The 21,723-nt window shown below is 39.8% G+C and overlaps 1 protein-coding gene and 1 long non-coding RNA gene across 4 annotated transcripts; one reads left to right on the top strand and one right to left on the bottom strand.

The window, feature by feature from the left end:
• Nucleotides 1–1,880: 1,880 nt before the first annotated feature.
• On the bottom strand, nt 1,881–20,348 carry LOC122666658 (GPN-loop GTPase QQT1). 3 transcript variants are annotated; one of them, XM_043862698.1, is made up of 11 exons: nt 20,217–20,348; nt 19,460–19,504; nt 19,248–19,327; nt 18,294–18,368; nt 5,699–5,802; nt 5,421–5,577; nt 5,254–5,341; nt 3,561–3,633; nt 3,352–3,482; nt 2,283–2,380; nt 1,881–2,053 (listed from the first exon to the last, which is right to left on the bottom strand). In XM_043862698.1, the coding sequence occupies exons 1-10, from the start codon at nt 20,306–20,308 to the stop codon at nt 2,320–2,322; spliced, it is 906 nt and encodes a 301-aa protein (XP_043718633.1). In that variant the 5' UTR covers nt 20,309–20,348; the 3' UTR covers nt 1,881–2,053; nt 2,283–2,319. The 3 variants fall into 3 exon arrangements, with proteins under 3 accessions (XP_043718633.1, XP_043718631.1, XP_043718632.1); XM_043862696.1 differs by lacking the exon at nt 1,881–2,053 and adding an exon at nt 2,060–2,183 and having other exon boundaries at nt 2,286–2,380; XM_043862697.1 differs by lacking the exon at nt 1,881–2,053 and adding an exon at nt 2,060–2,175 and having other exon boundaries at nt 2,286–2,380.
• Nucleotides 17,644–18,084, top strand: LOC122666659. The gene is made up of 2 exons (XR_006333697.1): nt 17,644–17,742; nt 17,809–18,084. It is a non-coding gene; the product is annotated as an uncharacterized LOC122666659 (long non-coding RNA).
• Nucleotides 20,349–21,723: the final 1,375 nt, after the last annotated feature.

Here is a 21,723-nt window from a genome sequence, read left to right as displayed (position 1 = left end):
CCCCTCGTTTTCAACATTTGAGCAAACAACCGTTAGCTCGGTTGGTAGCATCGCCCCCAGGTGGTCAAGGGATCGACTTTAGATTCTCTTACCTTCCAATAGTGGTAAATTCTCTTATAGTTGGTAGCTCCCATGGACGAGGGTACCAACATGGTTGAGATTTTTATTTCACAAGGGGTGGTGAAGTAATTTTATAGATTTTTTATTTCGAGGAAGGGTGTCGAGTAGCCCTGAATCAGAATGCAGGGGCGACAAATACCAATATGGATGAGATTTTTTATTTCACAAGGGGTGAGGAAGTAATTTTATTTAATATTTGAATTCATCTGGTCAAAAATGATAAATTATAATAAATAAATAAATAAGAGACAAGAAATTGGTGTCTGGTCGCATAGCCCTAAACGAGCCAAGGGATATCACCATGGATGAAACTTTTTATTTCATTGAGGGATGGGTCAATAATTTCGCATGCTCCCATGTCTAGGTACAAGGGCCACATGATCAGGCAGCATTCTTTCCTTTCCAAAAAAACAGTCAATGGCGAAGCAATATCGATACTAATACTTATCCACCGTATTGAGTCGTATCCCACGGACATTAGGATTAAATTATAATTATTTTTCTTAATCATAATATGGCAATTCTAACATCTACATATATAAAGCATCATGTGGATTGATCATCGTATTTTAATTTTAAACTCAAAACTCAATTATTTTATCCATCATGCATTAGATTTTTACACAATATATCTAAATATTCACCACGATTGACTTGTTGATTTTGCCAAGTAAATTACTTCCTTTCTTAGAATCTATAGACATCTCATTTTGTCGACCTAGAATTGTGAACATTGATGGTGAATGAATGATGAACTAAGTTAAGGTGCGAGCGCCTATTTTGATCCTCAGAGGTCTTTGTGTTACCAGATTAGATTTTGGTGCTGTAACCATGACCAAAATAAGACAAAAGGTCTATTTCCAAGGTCTAGAAATTTTTATGGTAATGATCATATGATAGATTAGGTCTAGGATCCATAATATCCAAAGATAGTTTTTAGAAGGAAAGGGGAGTTACCTAGCTCAACCTATCAATATGCATTAAATAAAATTATACAATATAATACGGGTTTTGATTGCGATCTACCATTGATTATATATACTCACTCAATCATATAATTGGTTATTGTTATAAAGAATATAATTGTTTTACAATGTCGACATGAAAAAATTCAATTCTTTCCTAGTATCCAAAAGATTTTTCTTTAAACAAACCATATAGTAACTGCACTGTGTCAACCTAGTTCTGGGAGTAGCTTTTCCTTCTTAGTAGTCCTAATAAAGCAACCAAATACATAATGTTAGGCTATTGATTGTGCTGCATGACTCAACAGTCAAAGATGATGTGTGCATATAATGGGAGATGTATAGATAGATACATTTAGGTAAACCTATGGCAAGTAAACCTGTCACAATAGGCCATAAAGGAAACATTAAGTCAAGTTGCTCAATCAAATATCAAAACATACTAACTACACTGAATAACATAGTTACAATAATATATAATTCAAAACAGTTTTACTCTGATAATCAAGAGTGATCTCACTCAACACACATCTAGAAAGGATGCATAAATTCTGCTAAAGGATCAGACATATGCTTGAGATTGGACATGAAAAAGGACTGTTGAAAAATCATAAGGATGCTCTATCTATCAAGCAGTTGGATTGGTCAATCCAACTGCTTGATGAGAAGGGCTCCTCTTTGTTATCAAGCAGTGCGATTGGCCACAGCAGCCTTCCACATTGTAGAACCAAACCCGTTCATCATGAGATACCTCTCATGACATGCCAATCTATAGAACCTTGCAGCAGAGAAGATGGAAAAGAGAACAAGAGAGGCCTGGGATCAGCAAAGGGTTACTATTGCTAAGGGATTATCCATCTCATCAGTTTACACAAGGAAATCTTCTTGAACGATCATGCCATTTTTATATTTCAAACACAACTACTATATCATCCCCAAACCATCGTCTGTGAGCTTTTGAAATTGACCACCATCCATTTGTGGCCAAATCACCAGAAAGTTTCTGAAACATTTATAACATCAACTTTTTGGACCTGGCATCGTCGATGAGAAAATTGCACTTTGGCAAAAGATAAGCACAGCTAGATCCCTGAAACACTAGCACAAAAGCTTAATTAAGAGCTAGAAAAGAATGGGGAAGACAACATTCCTAAAATCTAGCAATAAAAATGCTTGTCTAACCTAAAGTTCATCACATACCTTGGGTAGGGATCCTCCTGACGATTTTTCTTCATTAATCACCAATATCCAAATTTTCATCATCCTTCATATACTTCTCTTGCACTGCTGCCACTGTAGGACTGTTTTGTCAAGCAAAACTGTGCAAAGATTCCCCAGGGACTAATAATATATAGAAGAGAAAGAGCAATACATGCAAAAAAGGACGAGATGATACCCATCTTATTAACAAAGAACACTAAGCATCACAAACTGCATAATAGAGAGTATGCAGGGGAATTGACCTCCATTATTCAGCACATCCCACATGGTAGATAGATTTATAGAAAAAGAGCAGCCAAATGAACATCTCCAACCTAAAACCATTCACTATTTGAATTCATTTTTCGTAGCATTTATTGAACACCTGCCACCTGAAAAATTGATGGTGTATGCCATCATAACATGGCTAGATTCCAAACTTAATCTGTTTATTCTATGTATGACAGAACCTTGCCACATTTGTTTACGGCAACTGCACCAAGGCTAGGGAATTTTGTAAATCCATAAGTTGCCACTTGCCATGGATTTGGGTGCTCAATGGTATAAAAGACCCCTCCCCCCCCCCCCCCCCCACGACAAAATATCTCATTGATAGTATCTCAATCCAAATTGAGCATCCTATAAAGGTCAAAAGTGCATCCAAATTTTTAAATTTACAAACATGCCACTGACATCAGATATTTATTATTACATAATGGAGGTTTGTGGCATTCCTGTAATTTTGTATGACTTTGAACAATGTTTTGACCCCTAAAGCAAATTCGTACTGGGATGAAACATAACTGGTAATATGGGTGAGCAAGCCTCAGTAACATGACCCATCCATGTCCATCATTTCCTTCCATGAGGGAATTGGTGAACTTGACCAAGTTCAACAACCTCCTGAATGTTAAATTTACCCTTTTATTAAAAGGAGAGCCATACGGCCGGACCAAAACTTACTAATACATTGATTACATAATCAATTTCCCATTAAGTAAACAACTAAATTGAAATTATTGAATAACTCCATGAATAATGATCAGTAATTTCACTCAAAGGATATCTGTAATAATCCCAATCAAGAGGACCTGCCGCAATTTTGCTAAACTCAATGGCACTTCCTTCTATTCCAGCGAATATATATCCGTTGCTCTTGTCTACTAGCTTCACTAGATTCCCTACACTCTCTTTGTCCTGAAAAAATATAGGACTCAGTTCATGTAAAATGGGGAAAAGTGGAAAACAATTTAAATTCAGAAAGGAATGACATACCTGGATATCTAAGGTTGTAAAATTGACCAGACTATAGTCTTCTATAACTTCACACAATTCCTTAGTGAGCTTCCTGCAATCAGAACATAACAATAGCATATATAATAATGGGTCTCCCAATTATACTACCCAACAATATTAATATCCTGAATCCCTTGGGGAAGGAATAAAAAATATAAGCAGCAATTTCATTTTCCTCTATACACTGATGTCTCCACGTGATGAAATAAAAAAACATTAAGCAAAGTTATTTCTTGGAAAGCAAGTTCAATCCCATATACAAATCAGAAGAAAATGATGACAACATCATAGTTTGGTTTTATCATGATCATAACAACAGTTCCAGTATCCAGTTAGCAAAATATTTAAGCACATAAATTCAGATACAACATTTGATGATTTTGATTCATGATTTTTTCCTCCTTTTTCCCTCCTAAGACTGAGAAAATGAAGATGATGTATATGCCAGATACGTGAACCTGCTGTCCTCATATAAGATATAAATAACAGTAATTATTAGATGATTATCTTTTTTTTTTCTTCTTCAATGATCATAGCATCATAACAGTTATTCAATTCAGAAAACGCTTTGTTTTTTTTTTTTGGTCTCTGACAGCTACTGCTCCTTGTAGAATTATAGAATCCATACTTCAGACAGTTGTTTACCCTATAACTTTTTTTTGGAGGTAAAATACCCATAATTTACTGTCCATATAATGTTAATGAATCAAAAGACATGGTTCCTCAGAAATCAATTGCTTTTATTCAGCTCCTCACAGTAGATGGACAAGAACAAATAGATAGTTCCCTATAAGCTGCAGAGTTCACAGAAAACATTCATTACAATAAAGAACCTTATGCTTGAATTTTTGCCTGAGGCTGGAGCTATTCTACTTCTTTTTGCAAGATGCATCACCGATGGCCTCATGAAGTTGGTACACATACAGCATGCCATAGTTTTTATGTAGCTCACGTGGGCACACCCTCAGTTTCTCAGACAAGGCTTTTACAGTCAGCTAAATGACAACCAACCAAAAGGGACACCTGTTCAACCACCATAATCTCTATTTACATACAGGTAATTACCCTGTGCCACATGGAAACTACAGAAACTTTCCTTTTTCTAATCTCTGTTTTTCCATATTCTTAGAAGGGTAAATTGCACAGCAGGTCCTTCTTGAAACTGGACTTGATAAAATATATACTTTTGGATTTGATGTTTGATATTTAATTAAACCCCTCTAATAAGCTTGTAAATTTGTTTCTTTTATAATATTACTCAACTCAACTCAGCCCCATCCCAACTAGCACAAGCACCTTGAGGAATCACACCAACCTGATGAACTCAAGTATCGTGACTTCTGAGTTTTTATTCGTCTGGACCTTTCTCCACCCTATTGTTTTTTCTAGAAGAAATGCATATTTACTTTATGGAATGACTTTGATGTAGGAAAAAGTATCAAAGGGAACAACTCGAAGGTAGCAGACAGATAAGCTGACCCCCTGCATATGTGCTATGCATATCGAGGTAGTTAAACATGAAGAAGAAATAAGTGAAAAGTACTATAACTAACAAGCTAGAATACAATCTTTCAAAAAAGAAAATAAAATAACAAGAACTCAAGAAGGATAAAATAAAATTTTGATCAATATCAGTCGCACCGATGCAAATGGGTGGATAAACATCACACACCTGTACTTGGCAGAACGAGGATCTTGATCAAGATGGGATTGTAGATAAGATAAATCTTGGACATCCGTATAGAAGTCAAGGTTAAAAGCTGCAAGATTTACACAATTAATGATTAGTAAAGGATAGGATTTCAGACTCTCCAACAAAGTGAATGATTTGCAGCTTACCTAGCTTTCCGTAACTCTCTATGAGATCAATCTTGGACAGCACGTTAATATGTGGCAGTTCCAAATGTAACATGGTTGATAGAGAGAGAAGCAGAGCACTCACATATTTACCAGGATCACTGCACAGGTGGGCATCAACTAGAAGTATAGCAGTCAACTGGACCCAAAAAAAAACCCCACTGAGATTCTAAAAAGCATGTAATCACAATATTTCATTGACAAGTTGAGGATTCTGTCCATGATACACAAATACCTAATAGCAGTAAAAATAATCATACCCTAAGGTTCAACTTCTTTATAAGCTTATCGATAACATTCTTGGCATTTGAGTGAAGGAAGAAAAGTTCCACTTGGCCAGGAAAATCAAAAAGAAGATAGTGATCTGCAAGATTGTTTTAATATGTTAGCATAGCTTTAAATTTCAAGGGTATCCAGCAAGCCATTAACCCGCCCCCAAACCCAAGGAAAAAATTTGTGCAATAGAAAGGACACCAGTTAAAGAATAGAAGACCAATGAAGACTCCATCATGCAGTCACACTTCAAAAATAGCCCCTGTTTTGGTGTTAGATGGCTATGGCTCTTTGTTTATAATGTTTCTGGTAGTCATAGGCTCAATCATAATGCCCAAAAAATTAGTCGAAAGGGGGGGGGGGTATATGATATTTAATTCTTTTCCCAGTAAAATCAGGAGTTCGAGAATCTAATAGACTGTTTGTCCTAGTTTCAAAAAGATTTTTGAAGTTGAAGTGAGTCTTTAATTCCTAGTCTGTTTAGGGATTAGGAATCCAGTTGTGATATTTAAGTCTATTATTGTTCAAATAAGTAGTGGTTTTGAATTGTATTAGATTAGGCAAGTTCTAATTAAAGAAGTCAGGTAGTTCTATATAAGCATATGTACCGTGTCTCCAGCTATATGAGATTGAATGAAATTTTGAGCTTTCTTAAGTAACTTCTTATGAGTCACAGTGTTTCTTCTTCTTCTATTTCCATAAACCCTATTCAACAGAGTTCTGCTCCCCACCCCTTGTCCTTGCAGTTCAGCCTTAGAAAATCCATAACTCAACACCGTGCAGCACCACTCCAACCCTAAACAGCAAATCCAAACACTAAGCTTGAGTTAAACCCCCCCCCAAGCACTATCCAGCAAAAAGCTAGTACACAAGGATTGTGAATGAGCTTCTCATAAGGGAAAGCAAACCAGCCCCCCGGGCAATGAGAAAAGAAAGTCAAGTAAAAGTAAATCACACATTTCAATTGAGCTTGTTTTAGGAGTCAAGATAAACTTGCTAACATAGCCCTAATATTGGTCACATAACAGCGTAGTTAGCACCAAGATTTTGCGAACATTGTTACTATTACAGAGTATACAGATCCAATAAAGGAAGATCCGCAGGAGAAAAGAAGAAAAGAGGCTGATCAATTGGCAGAAAAAGGATTCCCCAATCGATCTCTCACTGATGTATATATAAGTTACTGAAAATACTGTAATTACCAGTATGCACGCTCAACAGTACATTATACTGTATTTCTTAACACACCCACTCAAGTTGGAGCATAGATAGGCACCTAACTTGAGGAAGGTAGCATTGAAGGTGCTCTAACAGACATGTTCTGCCTCCAAATGTGAGAGAAATTAGAGTATATTTTCCCAAGACGGAACCGATTTTATCCTGAAAGGCTACAGAAGTTGGTCTATACGCACTGCAACATGAGGCTGAAGATACAGCATATATAGATGTGCGTGAGATTGACACCGACCCAATCGATTTCACCAACATATTCCAGGAGGATGAAGAAGAAGATCCCCTTTACGGGTAGATGAAGGAGCGAGGTGCTCTGTATTGGACAAGCCTGAGGGCAGGCCTAAGTCCGAAATTGCTGAGAGGATGGATGTAGATATCAACTCATTTATGCCACATGGGGGCCATGTTCACTCCCAGACACCATGGTCTATTCAATCCCAACTGGGCTAGGGAGATGATGAGGAACATAGATTGCTCTACATCCGCCACCACTCGCACACTTGCATCAGATGATGATGGTGATAACAGTGATGATGATGGACAGGACCAAGTTGCAGGTGTAGATGAATGTTCAGGAGGAAGAAGAGGAGGTAATGTAATCCTAGATGGGGATAAAGCCAACTAGAACCAGAACCAGGATTTACTAGGGTTTAATGGATTGGCTAGGGTGGAATTAGATAAATAGTGGAGTTAGGGTTAGGGTTTGAGAAGGAGATTAATGTAGGGATCTAGGGTTTATAATGAGTATTATGGCTAGGGGCTTGGATCGAGTTTCCCAAACAGTGAGGAGGAGATTCGGTCCAAGTTTGGGCTGCTTCTAATGGTGGAATCAGGCTGGGCAGGTTTGAGGTTATGGAAGTGATGTTTGGAGATGGAGGGATATTAGGGTTTGGCTTAGAGGGTTAGGAACAAAAGGGTTTGGGGATGGGGATTTACTTACTGGTTATTGGATGGATCCTTGAACTGGTAGCAGATCTGGATAACTGAGCCATGAACCTTCAAACAATCAGCAGTAGCAAACTTGAACAAATCTGAATGCACACGAATGAGAGAGACAGTGAACTCGTGAAGGCTATCTCAGCCTCACCTTCACAGCCTATCTCAGGACAGTGGAATGCAACAAAGCAAATTTCTTATTCATTAAATCGTGGGGGGCTCAATGGAGCTCTTACATTATATAGCCTTCAAGGCTGGACATGAAATATAAATCCTAACTAGGACTAGGACTCAAAATAGGAATAGGAATGCCAACTAGGACTAGGACTCAAAACTAGGACTTCTAATTCAGATTTGAACTAGGAATCCTAATTAGAATTACAACTCAATAAAGAATAAAACATAATAAAAACAAATAAAACAAATACTAATCTAAATCCCCACGACTGCTGTTGGTGTAGGGAAGAATCCCTACACCTACCCGATGGCTAATTATGCTGGTGTAGGGAAGAATCCCTACACCTGCGGCTGGTTTTAGACAGCCAGTTTACATCAACTCCCCCCTTCTCAAAAACATTCATCTCCGACGAATGGATGAAAGACATGTAGCGCTCGTAGAGATCAGGATCAAGGCGCCTGAAGTCGTCGGCGTGAATCCAGGTACTGTCACTATCAGGGCGATCCTTCCATTTAACAAGGAAAGAGTAATAGCCGCGACCACCCCGCATAGTAGTAAACTTGTTATCAAGCACATTCTCAATGACATCAGCAGTAGGAGTGGTAAATTGTGGGAGGCGGAGAGCATGTGCAGTATCACCGTCGTCTGAATGGTGGCCGACATAAAGAGTGAGATCAGCCACGTTGAAAACATTGTTAATCTTCATAGACGGAGGAAGCTCGAGCATATAGGCATTGGTCCCAATGCGTTGTTGCACCTTGAAAGGACCCATTTTGCGAGGGTGGAGCTTATGATTGGCTCCAGGAGGAAGTCGCTCAGGAGAAATACGGACCATCACCAAATCACCAGGTTGGAATTCCACGTATCAGCGATGACGATCAGCTGCTGTCTTGTAACCTTCATTGTTAATAGCAATGCGTCGGCGAACGTCGGTAAGGACCTCGGTGATGTGGCGGAGGAACTCATCAGCGTCCACACTAACACGAACATGAGGAGGAAGAGGAAGCAAGTCCACGGGGCGCTTGGGTTGCAGACCCAAAACAATCTCAAATGGAGTACGGCCAGTGGTCCGATTGACAGAACTATTGTACGCGAACGCGGCAATATCAAGGACAGAAGGCCAATCTACAGCTCTGATACCAAATAATGTAATCCTAGATGGGAATAAAGCCAACTAGAACCAGAACTAGGATTTACTAGGGTTTAATGGATTGGCTAGGGTGGAATTAGATAAATACTGGAGTTAGGGTTAGGGTTTGAGAAGGAGATTAATGTAGGGATCTAGGGTTTATAATGAGTATTATGGCTAGGGGCTTTGATCGAGTTTCCCAAACAGTGAGGGGGAGATTCGGTCCAAGTTTGGGCTGCTTCTAATGGTGGAATCAGGCTGGGCAGGTTTTAGGTTGTGGAAGTGATGTTTGGAGATGGAGGGATATTAGGGTTTAGCTTAGAGGGTCAGGAACAAAAGGGTTTGGGGATGGGGACCTGAAGGTAGTGACTGGCATGGACCAACGAATTCTGTCCCTGCCTCACCGAGAATTCCTTACTACAAAGATCCATCCAATAACCAGTAAGTAAATCCCCATCCCCAAACCCTTTTGTTCCTAACCCTCTAAGCCAAACCCTAATATCCCTCCATCTCCAAACCTCACTTCCATAACCTAAAACCTGCCCAGCCTGATTCCACCATTAGAAGCAGCCCAAACTTGGACCGAATCTCCCCCTCACTGTTTGGGAAACTCGATCCAAGCCCCTAGCCATAATACTTATTATAAACCCTAGATCCCTACATCAATCTCCTTCTCAAACCCTAACCCTAACTCCACTATTTATCTAATTCCACCCTAGCCAATCCATTAAACCCTAGTAAATCCTGGTTCTGGTTCTAGTTGGCTTTATCCCCATCTAAGATTACATTATTTGGTATCAGAGCCTAGCTATGGGTTCTCCAAAATCAAGTGATCCAACCACTCTACAGCAAGTAATGAGAGTATTACGTATAGAGAAACTCTTCATCAACCTCAAAAAGTGTTCTTTTATGTTACCTAAGGTTATCTTCCTTGGGTTTATTATATCTTCAGCCGGGGCTGAAGCTGATCCGGAGAAAGTGCAAAGCATAGTCGATTGGCCCGTGCCACACACCTTGACAGAGGTTAGGAGTTTCCACGGCCTAGCATCTTTTTATCGGTGTTTTATTCGGAACTTCAGCGGCATCATGGCACCCATTACTGAGTGCATGAGAGAAAGTAAGGGCAAATTCCAGTGGACACCGGCTGCTACCAAAGCATTTTCCTTGATCAAGCAAAAGATGACCGAGGCACCTGTTCTACGGCTCACAAACTTTGATGTCATATTTGAGGTGGCTACAAATGCATCCCATGTTGGGATTAGAGGAGTTTTCATGCAATCAAATCATCCCATTGCCTTCTATAGTGAGAAACTCAACGATGCTAAGCGGCGTTATTCTACCTATGATTTGGAGCTTTATGCAGTGATCCAGATTATAAAGCATTGGAGACACTACCTTGTGGGCAAAGAATTTATTCTATACTCTGACCATGAGGCCCTTAAGTATCTCCATTCTCAGCGATCCATAAGCAACCGCCATGCTAAATGGATCGCCTATCTCTAGGAGTTTCACTTCGTTCTGAAGTACAAGGTAGGCAAAGAGAATCAGGTCGCTGATGCGCTAAGTCGGAAAGTTCTCACCCTATCCACCTCTTCTACTCACAGCACAGGCATCGAACATATCAGAGATGAGTACACGGCTGATGTTGATTTTTCCCCCATTCATACTACATTACAGCAAGGCGGAACTGATGCCAAATACTCCCTACGTGATGGATATCTCTTCTTCGGGACACGCCTATGTATCCCTAACTCATCCCTTCGGCAGCACCTCATTAGGGACCTACATGGCGGTGGCATGGGAGGGCATTTTGGCATTAGCAAGACATATGCTGCAGTTGCTGATTTGTATTATTGGCCACATCTTCAGCGTGACGTCCAACAGGTGGTTCAGCGTTGTCGAGATTGTCAGCTTGCCAAGGGTGATAAGCGAAACACGGGCCTCTACACACCTCTTCCAGTGCCTCATGCACCCTGGTTACATATCAGCATGGATTTCGTTCTCGGTCTCCCATCTACACGGGAGCGTCATGACTCTATATTTGTGGTGGTGGACAGGTTTTCGAAAATGGCTCATTTCATTCCCTGTCGGAAGACATTTGATGCCAGTCACATCGCCAAGCTCTTCTTCAAAGAGGTAGTACGTATTCATGGGCTACCCGAGTCTATTGTTTTTTATCGTGATGTCAAATTCACTAGCTATTTTTGGAAGACCTTGTGGAGGAAGACCAATACCAAGCTGAAGTTCTCCACCGCCTTTCATCCTCAGACAGATGGGCAGACTGAAGTGGTTAATCGCAGTTTAGGCAATCTCCTCCGATGTCTTGTTCGTGATCATGCGAAAGATTGGCCTTCTGTCCTTGATATTGCCGAGTTCGCGTACAATAGTTCTGTCAATCGGACCACTGGTTGTACTCCATTTGAGATTGCTTTGGGTCTGCAACCCAAGCGCCCCGTGGACTTGCTTCCTCTTCCTCCTCATGTTCGTGTTAGTGTGGACGCTGATGAGTTCCTCCGCCACATCACCGAGGTCCATACCGACGTTCGCCGACGCATTGCTATTAACAATGAAGGTTACAAGGCAGCAGCTGATCGTCATCGCCGATACGTGGAATTCCAACCTGGTGATTTGGTGATGGTCCGTATTTCTCCTGAGCGACTTTCTCCTGGAGCCAATCATAAGCTCCACCCTCGCAAAAATGGGTCCTTTCAAGGTGCAACAACGCATTGGGACCAATGCCTATATGCTCGAGCTTCCTCCGTCTATGAAGATTAACAATGTTTTCAACGTGGCTGATCTCACTCTTTATGTCGGCCACCATTCAGACGACGGTGATACTGCACATGCTCTCCGCCTCCCACAGTTTACCACTCCTACTGCTGATGTCATTGAAAATGTGCTTGATAACAAGTTTACTACTATGCGGGGTGGTCGCGGCTATTACTCTTTCCTTGTTAAATGGAAGGATCGCCCTGATAGTGACAGTACCTGGATTCACGCCGACGACTTCAGGCACCTTGATCCTGATCTCTACGAGCGCTACATGTCTTTCCTCCATTCGTCGGAGACGAATGTTTTTGAGAAGGGGGGAGTTAATGTAAACTGGCTGTCTAAAACCAGCCGCAGGTGTAGGGATTCTTCCCTACACCAGCATAATTAGCCATCGGGTAGGTGTAGGGATTCTTCCCTACACCAACAGCAGTCGTGGGGATTTAGATTAGTATTTGTTTTATTTGTTTTTATTATGTTTTATTCTTTATTGAGTTGTAATTCTAATTAGGATTCCTAGTTCAAATCTGAATTAGAAGTCCTAGTTTTGAGTCCTAGTCCTAGTTGGCATTCCTATTCCTATTTTGAGTCCTAGTCCTAGTTAGGATTTGAAATATATTTCATGTCCAGCCTTGAAGGCTATATAATGTAAGAGCTCCATTGAGCCCCCCACGATTTAATGAATAAGAAATTTGCTTTGTTGCATTTCACCGTCTGAGATAGGTGTGAAGGTGAGGCGAGATAGCCTTCACGAGTTCACTGTCTCTCTCATTCGTGTGCATTCAGATTTGTTCAAGTTTGCTCTGCTGATTGTTTGAAGGTTCATGGCTCGATTATCCGGATCGCTACGCTTCAAGGATCCATCCAATAACCATAAGTAAATCCCCATCCCCAAACCCTTTTGTTCCTAACCCTCTAAGCCAAACCCTAATATCCCTCCATCTCCAAACATCACTTCCATAACCTAAAACCTGCCCAGCCTGATTCCACCATTAGAAGCAGCCCAAACTTGGACCGAATCTCCCCCTCACTGTTTGGGAAACTCGATCCAAGCCCCTAGCCATAATACTCATTATAAACCCTAGATCCCTACATTAATCTCCTTCTCAAACCCTAACCCTAACTCCACTATTTATCTAATTCCACCCTAGCCAATCCATTAAACCCTAGTAAATCCTGGTTCTGGTTCTAGTTGGCTTTATCCCCATCTAGGATTACATTATTTGCTGGAACAGCACATGGGCTCATGCTCTCAACAATAAACCCCTTGCGAATCAGGTCATCCACTTGTCTCTTGAGCTCGGCATGCTCAGTAGGGCTGAGACGATAAGTGGGCAGATTTGGTAGCACCGAACCTAGTACTAGATCAATGGCATGCTGAATATCCCTCATAGGAGGTAGCTCATCTGGAAGATCGTCTAGTACTAGATCTGAGAAATCATCAAGCAGATCTTTTATGGACTTGGGATGATTAGTGGTAGGGGTTGGTGACACTGCTCTCGTGACCAGGGCTAGTATGAACCCTGTCTCTTCACTTGTAGTAAGGAATTCTCGGTGAGGCAGGGACAGAATTCGTTGCTCCATGGGTTGTGCTTTAGTAGTACTAGTACTAGCATGTGGTGCCTTGCTGCTTGACCCTCCTTTCATTGGCTGTCTATTGTCAATAGTTTTCAAGACCTGTTGTCGCTTCAGCTGGGCAGCTCTAAGCCTTGGCTTCATCAATGGTACATTGAGGGGGTTGAGAACCAATGGTTTCCCTTTGAAGTTAAAGAAACACTGATTTTTTGTACCTCCCGTCAATACATTGTTATCATACATCCATGGTCTCCCAAGTAAAACATCAGTCAGAATCATAGGAATTATATCACACCAGACATTCTCCTCGTAACCAGAAATCTTGAGTGGCACTGAGCATCGCTGATTAACCTCTAAAGTATCATTATTAAGTAAGGATACCTTGTATGGTTGTGGGTGAGGTTCAGCTTTAAGCTTCTCTTCAATGACAATAGCTTTAGAAACCACGTTGACACAACTACCGCTGTCCACGATCACTTGTGCTGTTGCTGTCCCGCTATCCATCAGTGTATAAAAGATGCAATGTCGACGCCAGTCCTCTCCTTTAGATTCAGCAACCAGAATACGAGTTACTACATTTACCTCATAAATTTCGTCTTCCAAAGTATCATCATAGTCTTCTCCCTCAAGAGCAGCATTAACGGCCCAATTGTCATTAAACTGCGGGTCACAAACTTGGACATCTGGACTAGTTTCCATGGCTGCAATCACTGAATTGGACTTCCCTCTTTGGGGGCAGTACCTTGCATAATGACCATCTTGTTGGCAATGGAAACACTTGTTAGGTGTTTGACTACCCATGGGGGCCTTACCCTTTTCCTCTGTAGTTGGTGGAGCTCGGGTAGGGAAACCACTAGATCTGTTAGGAGTAAAGGTTCTCCTAATATCACCGGACTGCGGTGTGAATCTTCGCGGGGCAGCCTTGATTAAATCTTCAGCATCCATGGCCTTTTCAAAACAGTGATTCAAATTATATATTTCAACCACGCCTATCTTGTCTTTAATGTCAACCCTCAATCCCAACTTGAAACGGGATATAAGCTGGTCATCATTCTCATCTACACCCGTACGTGAGAGTAAGTCATTGAATTTATCAATATACTCCTCAACTGTTAAGGTACCTTGTCGTATAGTGTTCAGTTGATCATGCAAACGCCTCTGATAAGAAGGAGGTAAGTACTTCTCTTTGAGAATCTCTTTCATAGCTGCCCAAGTAATTGGTTCCATGTGACGACGGATCAACCTGTCTTCATGTGTACGGCACCAATCTCTGGCTCCTCCAGTTAACTTAGTCGTGGCCAGCATCTTTCGGTCTTCAGACAACCGAAACCACTTGAAGTAGTCATCTAGAGCACTCAACCAGTCATGGAATGCAATAGGGTCATGTTTCCCGTTATATTCCTTCAGATCCAATTTTACCTTATGCTTATCATCACGGTAATACTGATTTCCATCGTGATCTTCATCTTCTTCATAGGCAGAATTGTTGTTGATCTTGTGTGTCTGTAGTGTGGGAACCCTCTGTGGTAACCTACGCGGATGTCGGTTGTTAGTGTATGAAGCAGCAGCTTCAGTGTGTGATATTTGCTGTGGAGGTGCAGTAGGACCTTGTTGTGACAGTACATCAACCTGTTGCTTGATGGTCTTCACATCTTCAGATAAAACCTTGACTATCTCAGCCAATTGCTGTAGAGTGGTTGGATCACTTGATTTTGGAGAACCCATAGCTAGGCTTTGATACCAAATAATGTATTCCTAGATGGGGATAAAGCCAACTAGAACCAGAACCAGGATTTACTAGGGTTTAATGGATTGGCTAGGGTGGAATTAGATAAATAGTGGAGTTAGGGTTAGGGTTTGAGAAGGAGATTAATGTAGGGATCTAGGGTTTATAATGAGTATTATGGATAGGGGCTTGGATCGAGTTTCCCAAACAGTGAGGGGGAGATTCGGTCCAAGTTTGGGCTGCTTCTAATGGTGGAATCAGGCTGGGCAGGTTTTAGGTTATGGAAGTGATGTTTGGAGATGGAGGGATATTAGGGTTTGGCTTAGAGGGTTAGGAACAAAAGGGTTTGGGGATGGGGATTTACTTATCGTTATTGGATGGATCCTTGAACGTAGCGATCTGGATAATCGAGCCATGAACCTTCAAACAATCAGCGTGAGCAAACTTGAACAAATCTGAATGCACACGAATGAGAGAGACAGGAACTCGTGAAGGCTATCTCAGCCTCACCTTCACAGCCTATCTCAGGACAGTGAAATGCAACAAAGCAAATTTCTTATTCATTAAATCGTGGGGGGTTCAATGGAGCTCTTACATTATATAGCCTTCAAGGCTGGACATGAAATATATTTCAAATCCTAACTAGGACTAGGACTCAAAATAGGAATAGGAATGCCAACTAGGACTAGGACTCAAAACTAGGACTTCTAATTCAGATTTGAACTAGGAATCCTAATTAGAATTACAACTCAATAAAGAATAAAACATAATAAAAACAAATAAAACAAATACTAATCTAAATCCCCACGACTGCTGTTCTTCCCTACACCTACCCGATGGCTAATTATGCTGGTGTAGGGAAGAATCCCTACACCTGCGGCTGGTTTTAGACAGCCAGTTTACATCAGGAGGAATAGCATGAACGGACCAATGAGCACCTCCACTTTACAGGGGAGACTCAGTTTACCCATACCACACAAGATGCCGACCACAATATGGGCAATGGTGTGCATCCTTTGACCAAAGTAGCTTTGGTTCTGAGTATGGTGGATATAGTGGTGTGTCTTTATTCTCCCGAGTCTGAGGCCTAGTCACAAGGTGGGTCATCAATGTGGAGAGCCTCTTCTCAATCTCGGGCCCCCAACCATAAATATCCGCTCCGCCTAATAGTTATGGTCAGTCCCCAAAAGCACCATCTGCTTCACAACTTGATGATCCATACCTTACATTGGATTACCTTGCATATGTTGATGATTCTATCTATGGAATAACTGTATGGATTTTGAGAGATTCTTCAAGCAGATGATGACATGGCTGGCTTTTGACATAAAGTCAAAGCATTCATTTCATCGGTTCCACGGGCAGCATCAATCTATCAGTGATGCTTTTGGTCCACCCAATAACTCTTTGTGGTATTGAGATAGGATTGCAGTATTAAAATTGAAAAACACTTGGAAATTTGTACTCAATAAGTGTTTACGATGACACATTTTGACAATGGAAGCAACTTTTTGTATGGTTGTAATGTCATGTGTTTCACAATTTGATATTTGTTTGTAACTTCTATTGTACTTCATTCCTAAAGCATGCATCTATTGTTTTGATTGAAAGTTGTGTGCTCTACATCTAACTTGTGTAAAATAAATTATATAGGTGACAACATACAGTAGGCTACGCTATACACCAGCAACATAGGGTCCAAAACCAAACCCTTTTTTTATTTTTGTGTGTGTGTGTGTGTATGTTCAAAAACGTGTATTTATGCTTAAATAGGGCATACCCGACTCCCACCACTGCGGAGTCTGGGGAGAGTCATAATGTACGCAGCCTTGCCCCTGCTTTCGCAGAGATGCTGTTTCCAGACTCGAACCCATGACCACATGGTCAAAATGGAGCAACCTTACCGTTGCACCAAGGCCTGCCCTCGTATTTATGCTTAAATAGGCAGTCCCTAAAGTTTTGGACGAAAGCTCCACCATTTGGGGCACATTTTGACCAATCTATGCATTTCAGTGAAATTTACTAATTTTTTCTATCATTTTCGTAATTTCACCAAAATATTTTGGTTTTGACAGGGGACAAAGTTAAATACCCTGTTCAAATCTTGAACCTTGGCTGAAATACAAGGGAGAAGTCCAAAACTTGACAGGTCATTCAATTGAGGTGGGGCCAGAAACTTAACATGTGACATGTAATGGGTAACCTCCCTATCCAACAGTCAAGATGTCAACTGTACAATTACAACTCAAGTCAACTAAACTGAAATACAAGCGAGAAGTCCAATACATGACAGGTCATTCAATTGAGGTGGGGCCAGAAACTTATCACGTGGCATATGTAATGGGTAACCTCCCTATCCAACAGTCGAGATATAGTGTCAACTTTACAATTACAACTCAAATCAACTAAGCTGCCTTCCAACTAAATGGGTCCACCAGCTGAATCCGGTACAACAGTACTCATAATTAACTCTACTTAAACAATAGTTGTAAACCCAAAGCCACCATCCATATCTTTTCCTGCCAGTAACCCTACGTCATTTTCAGCGTAGCTTTGTTTTTATTAGTTCCTCAAATCTGCACAGTATCACTCCTCACAGGCGCATCTAATGGCCTTCATTGTACATGCCCATAACAACACCTCAATGACATTTCTTCATCAATTATCAGTAAGTGATTCATAACCTATTTTTTGCAAAAATCTTTTAACTCTTAGCGAGGTACTCAAAGAACAGGAAGCAATAAATAATCTACTTTAGCTGATGACAAGTCAGCTATCTATACATCAAATACTTTCGGTGAAGTAAAGTTCTATTATCCCTAAGGCATCATGGCTCCATAAAAAAATATGAGTTCAAAACCCACAGCATGCAACAACACTAGAAGGAAAGCAATCTTATTTACAGAACCAAAAGAAATAAGCATGCAAAATGGCAGGTAATGATCTAATGGTTTAACTGACAATGCATTGCATGAAACTAAACAAATAAATTCAAAAGCACACAAATTCCAGGCAAGCTGAATCGGGTATACTGACCTTTGAGAAGAGGCTCCAATTTAGATTCTAGCCAGTCAATGTTCTTCTCCAAGTAATCCATACAATAAACTAAACCTGGTTAACATGACATGTTACTTCTCAGACATTGCAGAGTATGTCTAGGCACATACAGAAAATATAAGAGAACTATACAAGTATACAACTAGACAACCATTTTATGTTTCTCCAACAGGATCATATGTCTACAAAAAAAATCAATGAGATTAGATGATTTCTATTACCTGATTTTATAGCATTCTCATATTTCTGATAGAAGGAGATGTTACAAATTCTCCCAGATGGTATATCGTGAAAGGGTTTTTTTTCTTTCAGGGCTCTATCATTTCCAGATAAGAAAACCTTGTAAAAGGAAAAGTTTCAGGTAAATTATTATTCCTTTTGTCTCCATTTGTTTCATATGTAAAAAGGCAGAAAAGAGAAAAAAAATCCCTGTAAAATAGGATTTTCTTCTGTTTGTTTTGACAGAAAACGCCAAAAAAAAAAAACACACACAAATTGAAAAATAAGAAAAAAATTCATGTAAAATATCATTTGCATGAAGAAAAAAAATTCCAACGAAACAAACCAGGCCTTTGTAACACAGATTTCACCTGATTTTTTCTTTTACGTGGTTTTCACCTGGAAATAGACAGAGCCTCAGGTAATGGGGGCTGTAACAAACTTTGCATCCCATTGGCTCTTTCGAACAAGAATACAACATTTAGAAGACCCAACATTTTACAAACCCAACAAAGGATACAAGTCATACAACAACCATGTTGAAGTATATGTGTTACATCAACATGCAGTTTCTCAAGCAGGAAACACAGCAGGTACTGTCATGCCTTAAGGGACCGTCCGTACAGTCTGTCATACATATCTTAGACTGTACGAGGTTGATTCAGTTACAATTCCAAGTGCAGGAAGTGGAAGTGGCTATACATCAAAACTGACCTCCATTGGGGCCAAGAGAATGCTCAATCATCACATCACTGAGTTTCACAAGATCCTCGATATTGACAGCACATTCATATCTACCTCTCATGTAACGATGAACAAAAACAGATCAACAGACTAATGACTTTAAACTTTCATTCTAGAGACTATAAATTACAGCAACTGCATCAAAATTCAGAAAACTGTAAAATTCTTGGTGGAGTGGATACGGCAATGCATCATTTGCAGGATCCAAATTGATGACAGCAACTTTCCTGCATCAACAAATCACATTTTCATTTTCCAGTTGTAGAGATTAACTAAATTTTGTGGACTACAAGACAACTATATATCAAATTTTCCATTCCTATAACTTTTAGGATCCCTTCTGATTGTAATCTTAAGAAACATCTGCATTAAAATACTTGAACAGAAAAACAGATACAAAAATGCTGGTTAGGGGGGGACCCCACAATTCTATTTCAGACATGCATAAGATGTTCTAGATATTCCTATAGGAAAATCAGAATGTTCCCATGAGAAAACATCATTTATAGGAACTTAAATGAGAGAATAAGTTGTGTCAGTTTGTTGCCAAAAATTGTAGCTATGAAGGAATCAAATACGGTGTCAAACAAATTACAATATCAGAACATTCAGGGACCTCTAGGGCTAGGTTTTGTGAGATTAGTTTTCAGCATAGCATTCAATTTCATATATTAAACCATTTTAACTGTCTACCATCATCAATTGAGTGGAAGTTAAAATAAACATTTACAGTAAACTCTCTTATAACCAATATTTATATTTCATGAACAAATAATCCCTTATGGACAATAGTTTTGAGGAATCAAATAGATTTTTCGGTTCAAAACAATTACTAAAAACCCAATAATCTCTTATAGTGTCTAAATAAAATTTCTTCCCATTATGATTAATAGTTGTAAGATGGTCTAATGTAGTTCAAAGTTAAAACTAAGAAAGTACCTCCCAATGAGTTTGAGGAACTGTGACATGCCATTGCAGTAGGTAGTCTTCCCTGATCCCGGCGGTCCAATAACAACTTGACCGAACACCATCCTATACCCCTCCTTTCTTTCTCTATATACCTAAAAGAGAAGATGAAGAACTTCATAGAACCAAACTACAACCAACAACCCCGAAAAGGAAAATAAAATAAGTAAAATCACAGATTCTTCACTTTCTAATGTACCTGCAAGAGAATTGAGAGAATCAGCTCCACCCCCACAAATGCTTACAAGAGAAAATTCCGAAGTGGCGACACAAATTACAGTTTCAAACTTTGAATTGTCTCCTTAACTTAGCATTCACGTAATTAATTCTACAGAAAGAAGAATTGTTTCAATACCAACTCAGCTTCGAAGCATTCCATATAAGAAAATAGGGGAAATAAAATAAAGGGCATGGAAGAAAGCAAAACCAGAACAGCTTCCGTTAATCTCCAAACAGTGCGTTTTCTTGCTAGTGTTGGCTTCGGAAGCTCGCTGTGCAAAGGGAGGCCCGCAGTCAATGAAGAAGGAAGTTTCGAGAAAGAGCGACAATAGGGGCTAAGGCCAGGGGTGTCAAGCGCTCGGTTTCGCTCGGGCTGAATCGGTTTTGTTTCGGTCCGATATGTTTTCAGTTTATTTTGATTTTTTAATATCGGTTTAATACTAGTTTAGATCGATTTGTTTTTAGGTTTGAACCACAAAATCTTACATTCATAATTTTTAGTCAGAAAATATTCGATAAAAAACACTTTAATTCACCTTCCCCGAGTGACTAAGTCAAACCAGGGAGAAATGGAAGATAACTAATATTTAAAATCGATGAATAAATAAAGTTTGTAGTAAAATCATTGTTACAAATCATAAAATTATTTATCATTAATTGTAAGGTAAGATAATTAAAATTGAAATCAATGAATAATCACGGAGAATATAACTAATATTGAAATCACAAAATGAACTTTACTATCAAATCATTAATTTGACAATCCAACTAATTTTGTATAGGAAACATGGAGATCAATGGAAGAAGCATTGGTACAAATCAATTTCCCTATTAATTACTTAATACTCATTGATTTGTAACAAGTCCCTTACAATTAGAAATTTGCCCACTAATATTGAAATCAATGGATAATCAATTCACCTATTCATAACCTTACACTCAATTTTTATCGGTTTCACTTGGTTCGGTGTGATCCAACTTTCAGCCAGTCCACCATACCCCAGCCCAAAACCAACTTGATAAGGATCGGTTCGGTCCGGTTTTTTGGTTGGTCTTAACGTTCGTTTTGACACCCTTACCTAAAGGTGTCAAACAAAACCAAACCAAATAAATTCGGTTGTCGTACATGAGCATTTACTTTGGTTCGATTTGGTTACGGTTTTAGTTCAAAAACCGTCGGTTTGAACCAGGAATACCATATTTAAATCCAAAACCCTATATCTTTTTATTTTATTTTATGGTGTTGCCTATTCTTTTGGAA

The sequence above is a fragment of the Telopea speciosissima genome, chromosome 7, assembly GCF_018873765.1.
Source record: "Telopea speciosissima isolate NSW1024214 ecotype Mountain lineage chromosome 7, Tspe_v1, whole genome shotgun sequence".
Lineage (NCBI taxonomy): Eukaryota > Viridiplantae > Streptophyta > Magnoliopsida > Proteales > Proteaceae > Telopea > Telopea speciosissima.
The sequence above is the reverse complement of the archived record's forward strand: the minus strand, read 5'-3'. Positions and strand labels throughout refer to the sequence as shown.

What these genes read in the sequence shown, in the direction of transcription:
- LOC122666658 (XM_043862698.1), bottom strand. Translation starts at nt 20,308, where the DNA reads ATGGTGTTCGGTCAAGTTGTTATTGGACCGCCGGGATCAGGGAAGACT. An exon ending in CCTGCAAATGATGCATTGCC is followed by an intron (nt 19,328 to 19,459) that starts GTATCCACTCCA and finishes CATGAGAGGTAG; the next exon opens with ATATGAATGTGCTGTCAATA. An exon ending in TTCTCTTGGCCCCAATGGAG is followed by an intron (nt 18,369 to 19,247) that starts GTCAGTTTTGAT and finishes CATGTTAACCAG; the next exon opens with GTTTAGTTTATTGTATGGAT.